Genomic DNA, 21301 nt, shown 5'->3' on the forward strand with positions numbered 1-21301 from the left:
ATGATTTATCATTTCTCTGCTCAGGCGGATGGCACTACAGAGGATGACTTGGACATCCACGACGACCGTCTGTCCTACCTGTCTGCGCCAGGAAGTGAATACTCCATGTATAGCACGGACAGCCGCCACACGTCTGACTATGAGGACACAGACACGGAGGGTGGAGCGTACACAGACCAGGAGCTGGACGAGACTTTGAACGACGAGGTGGGTCTGCCCACGGAGCCCGCCATCACACGCTCTTCCGAGCCCGTGCGAGAAGACCCGCCTGTGATTCAGGACACCCCTGGTTACCCTGGATACCAGCACCCCGTGCAGCCCGACCCAGCCAGTCGCATAGACCCCGCTGGTTTCAAGATGGCCGCCCCACAACAGGTAAAGTTCATGTCTAGCTTTGCAGCCTGCACCCATCAGAGATGGATGATGGCTAAAAGTACTGCAGAGCTGAGGAATAGCTCCTTTGTGTTCAGTGTTGTGTCCCGACCTTTGTTAAGATTAAATGCCCTTTGCTAAGTAATAAACATGTTTTAGAAGCTACTGGTATGTTTTCTATTCTAACCACATTCTCTGGCTGGTGTAAAACTGATTCAGTGTCAGGAAGAAGACCATGGTGTTGGGGTGAGCTGTACTTTGTGTGCCCTTGGCCGGCTGTGTTATAAATGTCTCTTAACAATACTTCACAGCAAGATGAGGCTGCTCTGCCCATGCCCTCGTTGCCTCCGACGGTGGTAGCGCCCCCTGCTGTTGAGCAGCCTGTACAGCTTGAGGGTTTGCACCTAGAGGAGCCGCCTGCTGCAGCCGCAGCTCCTCAGGCTGACTCACTTAGCAGCCCCAGCCCTGCCCCTGAGCTTATTCAGCCCCCACCATCACCACATGAACCCCACCCGTCTGGACCGCCTGGTCCAGAACCAAAGGTACCCGCTGTTTCACCAGCCACTCGGACCGGGCCTGGGCCCCAGCCTGCTGTTTTAACTGCCTGTCTTCTCGCACCTGCTTTCCACTCGCTCTCTGCATGACATGCCCACACTGTGTGACTCACTGAGCCCACTGTGTGCCTCTGGCTCCCAGAGAAAATGTGCGACAGACTAGTCCACATGCAGCACAGTGGGCTGGGAGACCAGAAGGACTGGTACATCTGAGTCTTTGACCAGGGTGAAGACATCCACAACCAGCCCTAACTGTTGCCTCTTACTTCCTTTGCATGGCTCCTAATGTTTTTGGGTTCCTTTCAGCTTTAACTCTCTTCTGTAGATGAACGATAGTAACACTTACAGTGGCATCATAGTGGTAGATGTGTCGTCTGTTGTAGTGCCAGTAGTTTGACGTTGCATTAGATGCAAACTGAATGTTGGTTGCATGATGAAAGCTAACCTGCAGACAGTACTCTTGGTAATGATTTCCAGCAAGCAATATTCCCTATCTAAAAACAAACGTACATCAGCACACTGCATTGTGTCTTCCGTTTAGTAGTTTTGTCCAGAGTAGATGACAACAAATCAACCTTCTCCTATAGGAAGTACTGTAACTAGATTTGCTGTCTACAGGCTACACATCATTTGTTTGAAATGAGGCCTTTCAGAAATGTGCAAATTGCTTGTTAGTTCACTATTTATATAATGTGTTAATGTGTAAAACCTACTGTCCATATGGATTATAATCATTCTTGAGAGGCATCTTGTCAAACAGGCATTCAGAACTGTTTTTGAATAATGGACGAAGGTTTGCTTGTGTAATTGCACTTTGAATTGATTTTTGTTTAATTAAACAGTAGAGGGGTTTATTTTCTAATAATTTGGTAAATTCTTTATACATATTATATTCCTCGAAGTTTCAGTTTATATCCCGGTATTGAATGTCATTTTTTATTTAATTATTCTCAATCTGGTGTTGGGAAAGCATTTTTCCCTGGCTGCTCTCTGTCCTCCAACATGGTGATTGGTAAACGCTGAAAATAATGACGATGTAACAGATGAATTCATTTAGTGTTGTTTCTTCACAGATGTACAAGAAAGATCTGTACAACATGGAGGACCCTGTGCGAATCAACCATGGCCTGAAGCAATCTCTGAGCTACTGTCACCAGCCGCCGTTCCAGGACAAACAGCCATACCGAGAGTACGACCACCCGCCTTACGGATACGATGGAGGCGGCTACACAGAACCAAAGCCTCACAACACTGACTCTCACCTGCACTACGACAACCGTGTGCCTCATTACAACGAACAGTGGCCCCCCTATGACCAGCAGACCTCGTCCTCCCAGCCCGCAGGGTACCAGACGGGCCACCAGCAACCCATGGGCTACAGCCCCCGGTCGCCCTACGACGATGGACCAGGGAGGGACTACAGCCCCACTCAGCCGCGGTACGATGAGGCCCCTCCGCTGGGCTACGATGGCAGGAGACGGCACAGTAAACCCGGTCCCATTCGTTACGATGAGCCCCCACCCCCGCCCCAAGGTGGCTACGATGCCCGCTCCCCTTATGAGGCAGAACCTCACGGCTTCCCCATTAATTCACCTCGATCCCCGGAGCCCCCGAAGCAGTATTACAGTGACTCTGGTCTGAGGCCCACCTACATTCCTGGGCCTGCACACCGGGGCTTTAAGCAAGGGATGCATGACCCTATGATCAACTCTGAACCCACAATTCCCCCTCCTAGACCAGAGACCCTGCCCTCTCCGGTTGAACCAGCGATCAGTCCGGGCTCCAAACCCCTCCCTCCTCCGCCACGGGAAGACCTGGACGAGGACCCGGCCATGAAACCACAGTCGGTGCTCAACAGAGTAAAGATGTTTGAGAATAAACGGTCTGTTTCTATGGACAGAGCTAAGGAAGGAGGAGAATCAGCACTCAGGGTGAGTTCCTCACAGATCTCACAACTCTACATTTGAGCCTCTAAGGGAACTTCATCACAGTTATAAACATTGATAACAAAGAAAGATAACTGGGATCATATTGTTACTCTAAATTTTAATAACTTAAATGTCTGCTACAAGATGTGTCATGTTAGGCTATATTTCAGATGGGAGCCTTTGTTAGCTATTGAAGAGGTTTAACATACGGTACTTGGATATGCAAGTATTTCAAAGCAGCACAAGAAATACTCCACATACACTCCAAATGCCAAATGATCTTTTCCCAAACTGCAGTGAAAAACTGCAGAATAGACAGACTTCAAACTGCAAGCTTGTTTTTGTGAAATGATCATTGTTTTGAAATCCTCTGGCCTGTGAGCTGTCAGGCACAGACATCCATGTGCATGCAATCCGTTCACGTGAACAAATGATCTGGATCAGATGCAAGAAGCATCCAAGAGACACCTTCCCTTTTCTTTTCAGCCTGCAGATGTTCCCAAACCTGTGGTTGCACCTGGCCCAGTCCTCAAGGCCAATTCCCTCAGCAACCTGGAGCAGGAGAAATCCACCTATAGGTATGTAGTCCTCACAGAACCCCAGGCTGCAAAGTAGGTGGGTGAAGGACAACTCTGAGATCCTCGCAAAGGCATCTTGGAATTATATATAGTTGTTTGAGCTCCACCTAGTGGACACAAGTCATGGTATAGCAAGCCAGATTCTGGAGTGGTGTGCAAAGGCACAAAAAGCCATCAAAAGACCAAGAGTCTTTCTACCAAGACTACCAGTTCTGCATGTTTACAGGGTCATTAGGAATATCATTGATCCCTGCTGTGAGAAGGTCAGCACCAGGCTCATGGCTTTACTCAGCTCTTCACCCTGTCTGGGATGTCCAGATTGTCTACAAATGTTACTTACATAGAGGCTGAAATGACAGTCCGGTTGTCTTCCATCAAAACGTTGTCCAGCGGGCTTTCCCTGCTGTTTAAATCTCTGCAGCTGTATCACTTTCTTTCTTTTTTTTTCCCCTTCCTCTGCAGGGCCCCTGAGCCACAGAAGCCCCACACTAAACCCCTGGATGATGTCATGCGTTCTAACCACTATGACCCAGATGAGGATGAGGAATACTACAGGAAGCAGTTGTCCTACTTTGATCGCCGTAGCTTTGACAGCAAGGCCATGGGCCAACCCAGTCCTGGCATCAACCGCTTCCATGATCTGTCCAAACCAGCTCAGCTGTCCTACCCATACAACAGGTAGAACCACACCTCATGGTAGAACCACACCTCAGGTCGAATGCTTCTTTGGCTCCACCAGCTGCAGAATCCTAATTGTTTTGTTAACCGTATGGTTTGTGTCTACCTACTGCAGAGTTGAGTCTGTAGAGAAGGTGAGTCCAGTGGAGAAAAGATATGAACCCTTGCCGCAAATCAGCCCATCATCACAGTACGGGCCCCCCGCGTCCGCCATCCCACCCAACACACTGCCCAAGCTCAGCCCCAATGACGGTAAGCTCTCTCTTCTGAAGTGCGAGAATATAATAGCTTGACAAAGACTGTGTTTAAGTGATTGTATCTTCCTTCAAACATTTCCAGGGAACTCCATACCCGAGCCAATGATTTCACCCAATCCTAAACCCGAGCTGCCAGCTCTCAGGCCGGCCAGCCGGGACGAACCCACTCCTGGTGGCTACCTGCCCCCGAGGGGCCTCCCCGACAAATCCCCAGTCAACGGCACCGAAACAGCACCGCCAAAGACGCTGGGCGCTCCCGCTCCAACGAGCTACAACCGCTACGTCCCCAAGCCGTACACCAGCTCAGCCCGGCCCTTTGAGCGCAAGTTTGAGAGCCCCAAGTTCAACCACAACCTGCTGCCCAACGACACACAGGTGAAGACGGACCTCCTCGGTAAGCCCAGCGTGGTGAACAACAGCAGTGGGAAGCCCACGCTGTCACCACAGCCCCTGGACCACGACAGTGGCCTGGACACCTTCACACGCACTATGGACAACAGGCCCAAATACCAGCACAATAACATCAACGCCATTCCCAAGGCCATCCCTGTAAGGTGAGAAACTCATACGTTTTCACATACACACCATTGAGGGTAATTACTGAGCTGCTGAAAGACATACAGAGACGTGTTTGTTCACAGGGGGTTTGTTCTTGTGTCCTCTGCTGTGCAACTTTCTCTACCTCCACTGTTTTGACTGATGACGCTGACTTTTTGTGCTCCGTCCCTCAGCCCCAGCACACTGGATGATGATGACGAGGATGAAGGACACACGGTGGTGGCCACCGCCCGGGGGATCTTCAACTGTAACGGAGGGGTCCTGAGCTCCATCGAGACGGGCGTCAGCATCATCATCCCCCAGGGTGCCATCCCCGAGAGCGTGGAGCAGGAGATTTACTTCAAGGTGTGCCGGGACAACAGCATCCTGCCCCCCCTCGACAAGGAGAAAGGTCAGTGCTTTCTTTATATCTGAATCATTTCAAGGAACAAACTATAGTACACTCAGAGAAAAAAAAAAACACTTGAAGTTATACAATAACCGCAGTAAACAAGGGAGTTTGTGACTTTTTAGTTTTGGAGCCAATGCAGGATTTTAATGCGTACATACATTTTTTATGTTTTTATGAATTCCTACATCACAATAGTTTCAGCAGTACCTTTATTGGATATTTGTAGATTTGATTACTACATTATCTAAGATTTTATAAATTTGTGACTTACTACATTTTACACTTCACGTTATTGCTGCTGTATAATGAAACAAAAGCAAAAAACTCTGCATCTTATGAAAAGAAGTATAAACATAAAAGTCAAAGGAGATAGAACAAATTAAATAGCTGATGTAAAGGCTAAACAGTGGTTACACAGTTACAAATGAGCTCTTAAATAAAATAACATCCCAGCAGTTACATTTAGAGCATTTCTTTAGATTAACATTAGGCACCAAGGGAGTGTGGTAACTTAATTAATCTGGCCAGTCGGTTAACAGTTACCTTTGACGATGAAGGCCTAACTCCATTTTGCCTCTTGATTGGGTAATAAATAATCCAGGTGTGCTGATTAATTCCTGCATGTTTAATTTGTAGAATTTAAATCTTGTTGTGTGTCCGTGCAGGAGAAACGCTGCTAAGTCCGCTGGTGATGTGTGGCCCGCATGGACTCAAGTTCCTGAAGCCGGTGGAGCTGCGCTTACCTCACTGTGCGTCTATGACCCCTGATGGTTGGTCTTTTGCTCTAAAATCCTCCGACTCCTCGTCGGGTATGCTGTCCTCTGTCCTTTTGGGGTCTTTGGGCTGGCTTTTGTGATTAGAGAGTTTCTTGGTGTCTGACTCATTTAAATCATATCCTCTGTTTTCCATATTCCCCTCATTTCTTCTTCATGCCTGTCTGAAGATGTGATTAATATGAACTGAGGATTAATTCAAATGTAAGGCTTTAAGACAGTTCTAACAAAAAAAAGATGCTTCAGTGCCACTAGAGCTGAAACATTTAGTCGATTTAATAGAGTCGAGTCAGTCACAGAAATGAAATCAACCATTTTTATAATTAGAACTTTTCCATGCAAAACATGTGGCATAACTTTCAGCTACTCAATGGTTGCAACTTTTTGTCTTATAAGACAGTAAACTGAATGTCTGTGGGTTTTTTGAGTGTTCATTTGGACAAAACAAGTTAATTTAAGTGACTTGTGAGTACCATTTTCTCTATGTTTTGATCATTAGTTGCCGCCTTAAATGGCTTTTTACATTAATTACGAGCAATTTATTAAATTTTTATGAAAATGATTCTCTTTATGAACGAATTAAAAACAGCTTGACTATTAGCTGTCAATCTTCATTGACACCACAGCAGTCGTCTGTACTACAACCATCATTTTAATGTATTAACTCAAGATGGAAGATAATAAGGTAGCCTTTTATTTGATTGGTAATTTACATTACCCACAATGCAACTCTCAAGTTACCGTAAGAAATTATTAGCTATAGTAGCCTTGAGCCACATAAACATATGTGGCCTCATAAACATAAACAAGACCGTTGTGTCATTTAACAATATGTAGAAGTTTGCATGTGACCACCAAACACAGCTTTATATTTCCATGAGAACCAGCACTGCTGTGCAGATAAACTGATCAGATGCACTTTCCTATGTAACTGAATTATAGCTAATTTGGTGGCATATGAATTAATGTATGAAGTAACTCAGTTAACATTCATTAAATCTGAACGATCCATTAAACATTAACTAATCACATAAACTCACGGTGAGCAACAGGAATTCATTTCCTGCTTTAATGTATGCATTAAATCATCATCAGTCGAACGTTTTCCATTGAGACTTGTTTTGTTGATGAAACATCTATCAGAATAATCCCTTTTGTTTGGAGCATCTGTTGTGTTTCTGTGAGGGATGCACCGATACTCAAACAGCTGGATCGGGTATCAGTGACACTGAGGAAGATCTATTCAATTCTATATGTTATATACTGGAATTTAAATTCCTGTTTAATTTTTGATCATTTTTTTGCTCCATTTAAAATGTTTACACTTTAATTCCTGTTAATTTTGAAGATTATTTATCAAGTTGCTGGTGCACTATTTATTATTTCAATAATACATACGACTCAGATGATTGATATCTATTTATTTATTTGTTACATTCATTACATTGTCTTCCAAAGTTCAGAAAGCAATGTCCAAGTCAAACCTGATGCCTTACACATAAAATAAAGATACCAGTCACTTCTTTCAGTTTATTAATTTCACACAGATTTGTACTCTGATACCAAAAACACAGGTTTCACTAATGGGACTGAAAGAGTTGGATCGGTGCATCTCTATTTTTCTTCTGTATTTCAAAGAGGAAGGGCGTAGCTCCAGCGGCTGACATCTTGTCTCTCTTTCCTGCAGGTGATCCCAAAACCTGGCAGAACAAATCTCTTCCTGGAGACCCGAACTACCTGGTGGGTGCAAACTGTGTGTCTGTGCTCATCGACCACTTCTGAAGAGGGCAACAGCTGGCCTGTTACTGAATGTGATAAACAGGGGACCTTAGCTGCCCCTGCCGGGCTCCCTCCACCGCGGCAGGGTGCACGATGCTCCATGAAGTATGAACCTGACACTCTCACGTTGTTTACCGTGCCCCATAATTTAAAAAAAGAGAAAAACGACACACACAAGGAGAGTCGGAGGAGTCCAGCATCCCCAACGCTGTACTCTAGTTCTTTTCTTTCTTTCTTTTCGGTGCTTTCAAGGCTTGCAAAAAATAAAAGATTAAAACATGTTATTTAAACAAAGGAACTGAAGTTGGAATGCATGACCAGTGCCACAGACTGAATCATCTCGTTTTGACATTTTTAGCTAATTTTGTAAAAGGTCAGAGCGTTGCAGAAAAAAAGAAAAAAAAGGAGAATTTTGGAAACTCATTTAATATTGCAATGGGATTTTTTGCGTACTGTAAAAAAAAAAAAAAAAAAAAAAAAAAAAAAAAACTCACAAACAGGAAAGTTGGTATATGCAAAACTTTTGTTTGTGAGTTCTGTGGTCATGCGTTTCACTCATGAAGGATCTCTGAGGACTTGAGAAATGCTGAGCCCGACTCTTGAAGGAAGACGTAGGCGTCATAAAGATGAAAAAATAATAAGAAGAAGAATGAAGGTTAAGTATTAGTGTCAGATGCCCGTTTGTTCTGACGGGGCTCTTTCTGTTTAAAACTGATGTTTTTGTAGCAATGTTTTACCGTAGATAAATATACTGACTTGATTTTACAAACTCCTGCTGTCTAGAGATCTATGCATGTGCTATGACTCAGGTCCAGAAGCCTGCTACTACTACTAAGTTCAACACATGAAAATCCCATCGTACACTGCAAGCAGTGATGCCTTATCTGCATATTAACTTTTCAGTGAAACTTTAAAACATCGGATCCCTCAGTTATAGCGATCACCACGGAAGAAAAAGTTTGTCTCTGCATTTTTCTCATAAACGGTGAACTTGGATTTAGCACACGAGAATAATTGAGGCTGATGAAAAGGTATGCTTTCTTTTACTGCTATGCATATGAAGTCTGAGGAAAAACAAAAAGCTAGAAGATGATAAATTGTTGCTGTACATATTGCTAGTATATGGCCTTGGTTCTCTGTAAATGAACTTTTGTACATCTTTGTTATTTTGTATAAAAGAGAAAACGTTTGTTAAAAAGAGAAAGCGGTTACATTGGTTATGTTTGTATTCTGGTTATACCCCTGAGCCTTGGAACTGACATAAGCAGTAATAAGTCTGACTTTTCTACCAACATATACACACACACTACTTAAGGCATTTTTAACAGTCAGAAAAACTTTTTATTCTTATTTACAAAATAGAGAAGTGCTTGGTTTAAATGATTTTAAAAGATGTACTTGAGGGGGTCTGCTGTGAAGAGTGGTCCCTTCCTTTATTTGTGATACTGGATGCTGTATTGTGTGCCCCGAAATGTATTTTTGTACTAATAGACAATTTATTATGGCACATCAGTACTATTTTCTTTTGATATGATAACACTGCTTCAACCCGACACTAGTTTATTTTCCCGTGTGGCTGACATTTTTATTTATTTTTTATTTCTCTTTGGTTCAACTTCTTTTTTTTTTCTCATTTGCGTCACATTTCTAAGTATACCACTGTATTAATAAATAAATTCATTTTTAAAGTAGCTGCTGCTTGTATTAGTGTGTTGTGTTCATCCAAACTTCCAGATGGTTTATATGTCGACACACCCCGGCTGTTTTTTCTGCCAAACGCTCGAAGGATTCCTTTGTGGTTTGAGAAGTTGGTGACTGTATTTTGTATGCAACACTTCAGTCAAGTTTATCAGACATTCACAGCTGCTTCCACATTAATTCCACATGTGAACTCAGTGAACGGAGTTGTCAGGTGGATTAATTCTGCTTACACTAATGAGAATTGAGCCGGGGCGACTGTGGCTCAGAGGTTAGAGCGGGTCGTCCCTCAATCAGAAGATTGGTTCGATCCCCGGCTTCTCCAGTCCATGTCGATATGTCCTTGGCCAAGACACTTAACCCCAGACTGCTCCCAAACTGCTCCCAAAGGCTGTGCCATCGGTGTGTGATTGGGTGAATGACATGTAGTGTAAAAAACGCTTTGGGTAGTTGGAAGACTAGTCCATTTACCATTTACCAAAGCCAGCGCTGGCGGTGTTTATTTAAAGATTAACAGACTTATTGGCGTAACGTCTTATGTTGTTTGCTAACCAGTTTACTGGCTGTTTTAAGCTTAAGATTTATGTCCCATATTCTTGAAATCAATATATCGAGAAACGCCTTGAGAGAATTTCTCTAGATTTGGCACAAATGTCTACTTCGACTTGAGTTTAAAACTTCAAATATTGGAGGTCACAGAGGTCACGTCAAATGTCTGTCATTCTCTTGAGCTCGATATCTCAGGAACACTCTGAGGGAATTTCTTGAAATTTGGGACAAACGTCACTTTTTGGGGGGTTTTATTTACATACTTTGACCTTTGCATGTTTCATGTACTGGTATAGTAAACTAAAGGTCTTTATGATATTTCAAAGCCGTGCTATACTACAACTTGTTATGCGTTATGACCCTCTCACTGTCTTGAAGGCCGTCCTGGCAAACCTCAGCAGGCACTTTGCTGACAAGTGAGGGTCGTCAGCTTGATTCAGCTCACCGGGGCCTTCCAGCTGGTCCACATGCTCATTATTTCACTCCCTTCCTACAGCTGAACTTCCACCCTTCTTTTGGTTTTGCACCTTTAACACCTCCACAGCAAAAATGCCACACATACATGCACCGCTTTCATCACTGACTTTGCTGATCTGCACACTCCAATTTTTGTTTTTGTGTTGAACTCCGTTTAATAAATCTCAGTTTTTGGGGCAAAATATACTGAGACTTTTTCAGTCATTTTTTATGACATATCATGACTTTTTTTCTTGACTTTTTGGTGGAAAGTAAATTTTGAGTACATGTGAGCTGGAGGTTTGAAGTTTCCACACCACAGGTGAACTGGACCATCTGGCTGACAACCCAGTTGTGAAAGTCAAACACGTGTAGCAAGTAACAATACGAAAAACACATTAAAGTCAGTGGTAGGGTTGACTAAAGTTCAACTCCAGAAATCAGAAATGTCTTTACTTCTCATTTCTATGAAACCAGCTGATTTCTAAATTGTTTCCATGTTTATCACAAGACAAAGTCAGTGTATCACTTTATGTCAAAGGTCGTGTTTGTCCATCAGCCCACCAGTCAAAGAGTTGCTCTGTCCATAAATGTAGATACAAAAGCACATTATGGAGGCTCCTAGATTATTAATAGAGAATTTAGGGGCAAAAGAGCCCAAAGACCAAAACACACCCTCATCGTTACATGCTGTAGCCACACAACACTATGTGACGTAAGTGGACACACGCTGATAAACTAAAGACTGTACAAATTAGAACAAAGGTTCACTGATAAAACCACAAGAGACTGTGCCAATGTGAGACTTTTTCATATTCAAAGCTTATGTACAGCTGTGTAATATCAGACCTGAGGGATTTTTTTCAGTGTAATGCAAATTATTTGGCCATTCATAAAACAGGAGCCAGGGGGAAAAAAAGACAACCAGAGTTTTATTATTAAAAGTACAACAGTGGCATACCTGTATATCAAATACAGTCAGCATTAAGGAATACATTTACAAAAAATTTAGAGATGCATGGTAGTTGTGTTAGTAGTATAACTAGTCTTTCAACCCCCTACTATTATCTTTGGGGTCGATCTGAATGATTAACGTCTCTAAAAGACAGCTTTACAACACATTGTTATTGATTCATTTTAATTACTTTTTCTAATCTAATGGGGACAACTGTTAAACATAAAATGAACATATGTTTTTGATGTCCTTCACACATTTAGTATGGATCAGTGTTCCCCAGTATAAATTCAAATAAGACATTGTTTTAGTTGATATTGAGGTCACTATACAATGTTTCAATCTTTAGGGGCCTCACCTGCCATAACACATTCCTGTAGTAATGTGGAAACCCCTGATACGTCCCATTTTGTGCCAGTTATGTTTAGTCACAGCTTTCTGACAGTGAAAGTGACTTAGAGGAGAATGAGTCTGAAACTGAGGATAATGTTGAGAAGGACCCTGATTCTCCTCTGAGAATGAAACCAATGAAGTTGCCCCTCCTGTTGCTTCACAAACACCAGAAAAAGATTCTGGAGTCATGTTTTATCACAAAGTACCTGACACATAAAGTTGGGTAATAACTTTAATTGTAATCATTTCTGGAGGTCTTTTTTTTGTTATTATAAGTAGTCTTATTATATGAATCATTTATGTCATATACATTGAATGTGTTGTATCTAAGAACTGTTATGCTGCTCATTCTGTACACATGACATCTATTGCATTCTGTCCATCCTGGGAGAAGGATCCCTCCTCTGTCGTTCTCCCATAGGTTTCTTCCTTTTTTCTCCCTGTTAAAGGGGTTTTTTAGGGGAGTTTTTCCTGTGCCGATGTGAGGGAAGGACAGAGGATGTCGCATGTGCACAGATTGTAAAGCCCTCTGAGGCAAATTTGTAATTTGTGATTCTGGGCTATACAAAATAAACTGAATTGAAAAATAAACTGAATTGGAGGTTTAAACTGCTGCAGTCAAATTGACCCCCCAAGGATAAAAGACAACAGGAGGGTTAAAACATGGTGCAATGTTTCAAAGTCAGTCCGTCCCTGAGATAAGTTGACTGATAAAAATGTCCAATAATGAGCCTTTCCATCTTTGAAAACAAAGTCTGGTTCAATACTGGCTACTTTAAAGTTTCTGTGTTAGAGTTTTATCTCCCGACAGGCGATCGCTCTGTAGATGTCCTCGGTCAGGGGAACGTACATCTTTTTCTCAGAATCTAAAAAGTATAAAGGATCTTCGATGTGAGCCGGATTGAATCCCTCCTCCACCAACTTCACTTTCTTCATCTTGAATGTCCCCGTCATCTCCAGGCAAGGCTACAAAACAAACATTTTAGACTTATTTATTTCAAATTTAAGTTTGGAAATGTTTTTTGGATCAGATTTGGTATCACTTAATATGAAGGTCATGTCTATAATGCATCATATGCACATTCATAAGACATTATAATGCATTTATTAGGCTTTGTAAAACTCTAAAAAAGGGTTTATAATAATAATGTTTTATTATAAGTGGTGGACATAATGTAAAGTAAAACAGTTGAGTTGTACAGTCGAACAGTCATTTTTACTTGGTCAAATGTCATAAATTATTGCTGAAATCCGGGCTTTCTTCGTCATTTTTTGCCGCCAGTTACCCGCCATGAAACACAGCGAATAGACAAGCTGGTATGTCATAAAAAAAATTCATAGTATGGTATGTCCTAAAAATGTCATAAAAACGTCTTAGTATAGTATAGTAGCTTTTTGCCACCAAACCCGTACAGAAACAATATGAATAGACAAGCTAGTTTGTCATAAAAATGTCATAAAAATTCACAGTATGTCATAAAAAAGTCATAATATGTCAAATGCCATAAAAAGTTCTAGCATTGTTTGTCATTTAAATGTCATTAAAATTCATAGCATAGAATGTCATAAAAATTTATAAAAAGTCATAGTATAGTATGATTAAAAAAAGGCATGGACTGTGATGGTATGTCAAATTGTCATACAAAGTAATAGTATGACATAAAGAATGTCAAAAGGTGCCACAAATAGTACCAACAGCCTTTGAGTCATTTTCACAGCAGCTAGCTACCTGCAGCACAGTTACAGCAGCAGAAGCATTCAGAAATCTCATTTGAATCTCTGCAGCTGTACTATAATCACATGCCTAAAGGCTGCAGGTGATTGAAATAAGATAAAAGCGCCAAGCAAATTATTATTATAGTTTTTTTACCTGAATCCTGATGAATCGAGGTCTTGCGTACGCTGGGAGGTAGTTGACGACCTGCTTGTAGGCGTGCAAACAGTCAAAATCTTCTCCTTCTTTCAGAGTGAGAGCTGCCATACCGATCCGACCCTCGTGACCTAATCAGACAAATAAATTGAATGCATATAGAAAATATTAAAAAGCAGTGAATACAGCATTTTTTTAAGATTTTAACTTTTTACTTAAAATGATCATTTCTGACATCATCAGCGGTTTTACCTTCAACTTTAACACCGTAGACATTTGCCTCAGAAATGCTGTTAGCCATTGTGAGAATGTCTGCAACCTCCGATGTGGCAACGTTTTCTCCTTTCCATCTGCAACAACAAACAAGTAAAAGACACTTAAATAAGAAAACAAATTTCTTCCTGACTGGCACCAGATTTAGACAAATAAATAAAACGATATCTTTTGGAAAGAACTGCGCTTATGATGTGTAAATGAGAGCCGTGCAAAGTCAGAAATTATGAGGTTTAAGTAAAAGATAATTAAAACCACAAATCAAACGGATCAACACAAATGTGTCACTACTTGCCTGAAAGTGTCACCAACTCGATCCTGAAAGTACACAAATTTCATGTCATCAAACCGAAGTAAATCTCCGGTGTTGAAGTACAGGTCGCCTTTTTTCATCACGTCACGAAGTCTCTTCTTCTCAGTCTGTTGCTGGTTACCAGCGTAGCCAACAAAGGGCGACCTCCGAGTAACCCTTCCAACCAAAAGTCCCGTCTCACCTGAAAAAAAGAAGCATTAAAGATGTCGTTCATAGTTTTCCACTAGACCCGAGGTGATGTTTTAAGGCTCCACGTTTTGTCCAACCAACATCCAAAACAAAATCATATCAAATTTACAATAAAATAAAAGCACATTGTCACATTTGAGAAGCTGGAAGCATTTTGATAACAAAAAGACAAACAATTAATCGATCATCAACATGTGTTCTGCTGCTCTTGTGTCAAAGAAACAGAAATAAGAAAACAAAGGTGTGTTTCCACCTGTCATAGTGACTCACCTGTGGCTGCCTCGATGCACAGACCCTCAGAGTTTCTGACAGGCTCTTCCTTCTCAGTGTCAAACTTTATCAAAGTGTACGGGAAGAAAAACTAGGCAGAAGAAAGTTATAGAAAAAAGTTAATTAGATAAATGGTGGATTGTTTGTGAACAATTTAACAGGCTACAGTTGAAACTAAATTTAGAGCCTTTACTATGTCTACTTTGGATAAAAGCGTCTGCTAAATGTAATGTAATGTAAATGTATTTTATGACATATATACTATGACTTATTTTTTTTTACATACTACACTATGACTTTTTCAACATATTATACTATGAGTATTTTTGAAATACTATCCTATGACTTTTTGGACATGTTATACAACGACTATTTAATGACTTATTTATGACACTTTAAGAAGAGTTTTTTTTATACACTACACTATGACTTATGACAAACTACAGCTATCCTAGCAGCTCTGTGAGGCTGTACTAAGACACAGTGGTGCTTTGAGCTAAATGTTTATCAGGTATAATATTTACCATGTTCACCATATTAGTTTAGCGTGATAGCATGCTTACATTTGCTTTATAGCACTAAACAAAAAGTATAGCTGAGGCAAATTTAAATTATGACCCAATGGTGTCGCTGGATGAAAAATGAAAGAATCACCAACATAAATACAGTTCATCTCAAGGGTAAAATTAACGTCTGTAACATTCTCATGGTAATCTGTCAAATAGTTCTTGATAGGTTTTACTTAAAAACAAAAATGTCAACCTCATGGTGGCGCTTAAGGAAAGGTCAGGGCATCACCAATGTTATTATGATTCATCCTCTGTAAACTGAGAATGTCTGTACCAAATTTCTTAACAATTCATCTGATATTTATTGAGATATTTCAGTCTGGATTGAAGCCATGCTGCTGGCGTGGCTAATAAAAGCCGACACTTTCCTCTTCTCACCTTGTGGACAAAGTTGACTCTCCCCACTGCACCGATTTTGGACGTGTAGTTGATGAAGCCGATGTTTCCCTCCGTGGCAGCGTACAACTCTCTGACTTTAATGTCCCCGAAGCGATCCAGAAACTCAGACCAAACGTCTGTTCGGACTCCGTTGCCGATGGCGACCCTCACTCTGTGGTTCTTCTCATTGTCGTTCTGCAAAAGGTGAAAATGGACTCAGGGTTAAAACAGAGACATGCTCATCTTTATATCTTCAATCAGAACAATACTTTATGAGTTTAACTGGAGATTTCTTTTTACCCTGGGGGTGTTGCAGAGGTAGCGCATTGTTTCGCCGATGTACTGCATCACTGTCACATTGTACTTCCTGCAGTCGACCCAGAACTGAGAGGCGGAGAACTTTCTCCTCAGAACAATGGTTAAACCTGCAATTAAAACCATTTAACGCAGCTTTTATCTTACTGTAATTGTACACAGCATCTTCTTAAGAGCCCAAACCAGGTGTGTGAATACTTTTGCAGATGAGAGGATATATATATATATATATATATATATATATATTTGTATATTTGTATATTACCTCTCTCCATGCCTCCGATCAGCCCGATGAGGAAGCCTGCACTGTGATAGAGAGGCAGATTGATGTAGAAGATGTCATCTGATGTGACTCCACATGCCGCCTGGATGAAGGAGGCGGCCCAAACCCTCTCATGGGTGACAACGGCTGCTTTAGGCAAGCCTTCCAAGGTCAAAGACAATAAATCATCACACAGTTAGTATTAGGTATGTGCAGTCTGAAAGGAAACGTCTCACTCCTGCAGTATGAGCCACTTCTCTGCAGTCAATACAGAGACTTGTTTTGTTTTAACAGGATGATTTTGTTTTAACAGGATGATTTTCTTTTAAGCTGCTCAAATCAACATTTTTAAGCAAACAATTGATCAAATGACTGTGTGATATGAAAGGAGTCACTTGAAGGACATTATACGGAGACTTATCACTGGACTCTGGAAGTTCTAGGGTCAATCAGCTCCTTGTTTTGGTTTTACGGCCTGCAGCTTTACTGTCATCAGATCTGATAAACCCACCGTACACTTCCTGCTCTGCACCAAACGCCAGACAGACAAAGCTAGCATTTAGTAGTAGGGGGGCCAGAAATTGGGTAAAAAGATGTTGTGCTGTTGGATTTGTAAATGAGTAACTGTTAGCTAAAACTTTCATCTATCCATCCATTATCTACAGCTTATCGGGTAGAAGGGGCAGCAGGCTTAACAAGGTATTCCAGACGTCACTCATGTTTCCCAGCTCTTTTTGAGGGAACCCAAGGCGTTCCCAGGCCAGACGATATATATTATCTCTTCAGCGTTTCCTTGGTCTACAGCAGGCCTCTTACAAGTTGGACAAGTTGGGTCCTGATCAGACACCAAGCCACCTCAGCTGCGAAGGAAGCTCATTATAGCCGCTTGTATCCACAATCTCATTCTATCAGTCTCTACCCAAAGTTCATGACCATATGTGAGGGTCTGAACATAGATGGACTGGTGAGAGCTTTTCCTTTTCGGCTGAGCTCCCTCTTCACCTCAACGGTCCGGTACAACACCCACATCTCTGCTGACGGCGCAATAACACCACCTGTCCGTGCCCATCTCCTGCTCCCTTTTACGCTCACTCATGAACAAGTCCGGAAGGGTGCAATCCACCGTTTTCCATCAGAGAACCACGGCCTTATACTTAAAAGATATTGACCTTCATCTCAAAACACATGTAGACTGGATGGCCACGGTTTGACAATCAGTCAGAGCCTGTTTACAGCTTGTTTTTATGCTACTTTACTACTCAGTTGTCACACACGACCCTGCTGACCTCACATGAGGTCAAATTAGTTTTTGTTTTCTTCCATGCTACTTGCAGCCACTGTTTTTTGTAAAGCGGCTAAATATAAAAATTTTAGAGCCACATGTCAAGTTTATAGTTTTTTAGGAAATGTCACTTTAACTTTAGTTGAATTATTACAGTATCAGTTCATCAAACGTTTTGGTCGATACAGACAGAGTTAGAGTCTGGCCTTTACTTTAAGAACAGTGTGTGAAAAGTTCAAGCTCCTCTTCAACACATGTCTAAGAAATGCTGGATGTGCAAGACTTTTTCTGAACATCCTAGTATTAGCCAGTAAAAACTGTCAAACAGTAGTCATGCTAGTTAAAATTTTACTAGCTCACATGTATGAACACTTCACAGAACTATGAGCCTCTTAAAAAGAGTTTCAGCCTCCCATTGACTAGTTTGCGACAGTTCACTGCCGACCACCTGAGAAGAATCAAACGCATATGCCGATTGGTTTGAATGCAATGGATAAAATATAACACACACCTGTCATTAGAATGAAATACAATGTAACTGCACCACAAACTGCAGCCTCCATAAATACCATGAAGTAGAATCAACGCCTCTCAAAAACAGTTGCAAGGACTTTTGTATTAAACTGCAATAGTTTTAGCTAGGATTTCCTGGTGTACCTGTGGTGCCCGAAGTATAGATGTACAAAGCGGTGCTCCTGATGTTGATGTTGGCTCTTAGGTCCTGGGACATTGGCTGATCTGAGGCCTGGGAGATCTTGTCAGACAAAGAATTGATGCCCTGGATGTTGCAGGTCTCTGACAGGAGGAACACACTGATACCTTGCTCTCTCAGCGTCGGTAGAACCTCCTCCACAGCATCCTGCAGCTCTGCAAACAGAGAGGCATTCAAGTTCCACACAATAAGTCTGTGGGCTGTGTTGCGCAATGCAGCACATGTAGGCCTCATGTTACCTCACAGCCCACTGGGACACAAGCACATGCTGCAGGAAACTAAATGTGTGCATTTCTCTGGGGGGGAAACTCTAGCACCAAAATGGGAGAGGGGAGAAACAAGTTTTCAGAGTGCCTCAAATGAATGTACAGCACACTGACTTAAACCATGTGGGGTGAAATAGAGATTAAACTTTTCATCCTGATCACTTTTGCTGAGTAAGCTGTAAGGTAGCGAACGTCACATGGCAAAAAATGATTTTCCAGTCTATATTCTTAGTAAATGCTCACTACTTTAAAGTTACACTGCTGTGTTTTTCAAACAGAGGAGAGACAAAACATTTGACATAATATGATTTTGTAATGGTTGTGTTACCTAGAACAAAAGTAAACAAGTCTTGGTTTATCATGTGGAGACAGAAGCTCAGTATTATCAGTTGTTGTCTTTCCAGATAGTCATACCGTAATGAAAACACAAAATAATAATTTCAATCAAACAGTTAACATGTATTCCAGTTTGAATCTCATTAATTTTGTCTGTACCTCTCACATCTACTGCAGACGTAAACAATGATAAACAGCCTTTATTCTGTGGTAAAGGTCGTTAATGAAGGCTGATTAGTACAAAAAACAAACCTACCCTTAGTAGCAATATGAGGCCTGATACTTGATAAGAACATTTAAATAAAGGTATATTTGTCTTGTTATCTAGTGGTGGAAGATAAACTCAGATCTGATAATTAACTTAAAGTAGACGTGGACGTTTGACGGACTGGTTGGTTTGGGAGTCTCAGGACAAAATAAAGAAAAACAAAACACAATGTGTATTTTCTGCTGTTTGCTCTGTGGCTGACCGTCACTTGAAGGTGACCATAAAAGATGCACTGAAAGTGGTAGGAACCAGGGTATTTTGGGCTAAAGTTCATCGCCTCTTGGCAGGTCACTGAAACCCTGATAGTGACAGATCATGTTCTTAGCTTATCAGATGCCTTGTGTGTAAACTGCATGCCTCGACAATCATTACCTGCAAGGCAAATACAGATTTCAGAGGATTGTGTTGAGATAAGAAAATTCCATCTGGAATTTCGTGTTTATGGAAAACAGTTCCTAGTGGAAGAAGTACTGAGATCCTTTATTCTAATAAAAAAGGTACAAATAAAACAATGAACAGGACTAACTCCTTTTTTTGAAAATGCTATTTAAGTAAAAGTACAGATGAATTATCAACAAAATGTACCAAGACTAAGACATTTACTCAAATGAAACCATTTGAGAAGTTTAGAGATGAAGTGTCTCTTTGGGTGATGACAATTTACAGACATCTGAAGTGTGACTGAAGTGGCTCCAACTAGACAATGCGTCTTTGTTAGAGGTCAAAAGACAAACTGTTTGGGAGCCACTGGTTCAATCTTTGCGTTTCATTTTAGAAGTTTATCACATGTTTATGTTCTTAATTGTATTTGTATTTAAGCTGCTGCCAAATAAATCTTATTGAGTAAAAAGTGCAATATTTCCCTTTAAAATGTAGAAATACTCAAGTAAAGTACATGGACCTCTAAAAAACAAAACAGTATTGAGTAAAGGCACCACTGAAAGTTGCACATGATGGAAACCAGTACTTCATAGTTATACTTTGCATGTGTAAAGATCTTCTTCTGCACCTGACTCACGCATTAAGACGGCTCTGTGTCTCACCTTGAGAGGCGATGATCACTTTGGCCCCGCAGCAGGAGAAACAGTGCAGCAGAGACTTGGATCTGATGTTAAAGTTGAGCAGAGCAGCCGGACAACCCAGCTTGGCCAAACCGAGCCAGGTCCACACAAAACTTGGCTCGTTGGCCAAAAACAAGGCGACCGCATCCCCCTCCTTCAGCCGGGCTTCAGCCTGCAGAGCCCGGGCCACCTTGTTGCTCTGTTTATCCACTTCTCCATAAGTGTACTCCCGTCCTTCAAAGTGCAGCAAGATCTTACTGGGATGCCTCTTCGCTGCGTCCAAGAAGCAGTCCAAGACGCTGTAGAAAGGTTTGCATTTCTTGTATGTCAAGAGCCTAAAGCCGAGTTTCAGGGTCCGCAGGACGTACGCGCAATCCTCGCCTAAGTGAGGGAAATGTGTCCGGAGGAACGACCAGGACAGCAGAGCCAGGCCGGCCAGCGCGGTGAACCAGATGTACATTGTTGCAGAGCCCGCGGTGCAGTGGGCATCTGTTCCCGAGGAGCACAGTCTTAAGCAGCTCTCTGATATTTGTGACAAAGTTCACCCACTCATCCCGGGGCGGCGCTGCGCTCCAGCCCGCTGACCCCTCCTTCATTCCGGAATGCTTTCTGGTTGCCAGACCGGTTGTTTTCCTAATCCACTCTGAACGGATTTCACACTCATTTCAACCCATATTTACTATACATTTACTATACATCTTCAATCCATCGGTAGCATCATGTTGCATTACAACCTGATTCTCTTAAACAGTGATCAAAGTGATTGAATATTTGCATTTCATAGAAGTGATTTAGGCAACACTTTAAACACCTCTGTGTTAAAACTGTTAACTGTAGTTTATTTGCTGTTACTAAACTTTTTTGCAGGATGTAAAGTGACAGCAGCAGAAAGTAAGACTGAACTTTACAGTATACTGATATAGATTGTATTAAAAAAAACTAAGTCATAAATCACTACAGAGCTCCGCAAATGGCAACCCGACTCATAAATACGCAATCTGAGCAAGCGGTAGGCCTG

General features: G+C 41.6%; 2 protein-coding genes across 9 annotated transcripts in view; one reads left to right on the forward strand and one right to left on the reverse strand.

The window, feature by feature from the left end:
* The window catches only part of tjp1b (tight junction protein 1b), a 34704-nt gene extending 25182 nt beyond the window's left edge, over positions 1–9522 (forward strand). For 2 of the 8 annotated variants that reach the window (XM_054619239.1, XM_054619240.1), the window contains exons 19-28: positions 25–375; positions 684–914; positions 2000–2857; positions 3341–3432; positions 3895–4110; positions 4226–4362; positions 4450–4921; positions 5099–5316; positions 5982–6125; positions 7777–9522. In XM_054619239.1, coding sequence (XP_054475214.1) covers positions 25–375; positions 684–914; positions 2000–2857; positions 3341–3432; positions 3895–4110; positions 4226–4362; positions 4450–4921; positions 5099–5316; positions 5982–6125; positions 7777–7871 — 2814 coding nt within the window. In that variant the 3' untranslated portion in view covers positions 7872–9522. The remainder of the gene's footprint in view (positions 1–24; positions 376–683; positions 915–1999; positions 2858–3340; positions 3433–3894; positions 4111–4225; positions 4363–4449; positions 4922–5098; positions 5317–5981; positions 6126–7776) is intronic. The other 6 variants (XM_054619241.1, XM_054619245.1, XM_054619242.1 and 3 more) reach the window with 4 other exon arrangements.
* Positions 9523–11482: 1960 nt separating this feature from the next.
* On the reverse strand, positions 11483–20848 carry zgc:101540 (hsFATP2a_ACSVL_like domain-containing protein). The gene is made up of 10 exons (XM_054620082.1): positions 20266–20848; positions 18298–18507; positions 16362–16520; positions 16082–16206; positions 15782–15976; positions 14835–14925; positions 14358–14556; positions 14042–14139; positions 13790–13920; positions 11483–12885 (listed from the first exon to the last, which is right to left on the reverse strand). Exons 1-10 carry the CDS (start codon positions 20741–20743, stop codon positions 12709–12711), a joined length of 1863 nt encoding a protein of 620 aa, XP_054476057.1. The 5' UTR covers positions 20744–20848; the 3' UTR covers positions 11483–12708.
* Positions 20849–21301: the final 453 nt, after the last annotated feature.

The sequence above is a fragment of the Anoplopoma fimbria genome, chromosome 19 (genome assembly GCF_027596085.1).
Source record: "Anoplopoma fimbria isolate UVic2021 breed Golden Eagle Sablefish chromosome 19, Afim_UVic_2022, whole genome shotgun sequence".
Lineage (NCBI taxonomy): Eukaryota > Metazoa > Chordata > Actinopteri > Perciformes > Anoplopomatidae > Anoplopoma > Anoplopoma fimbria.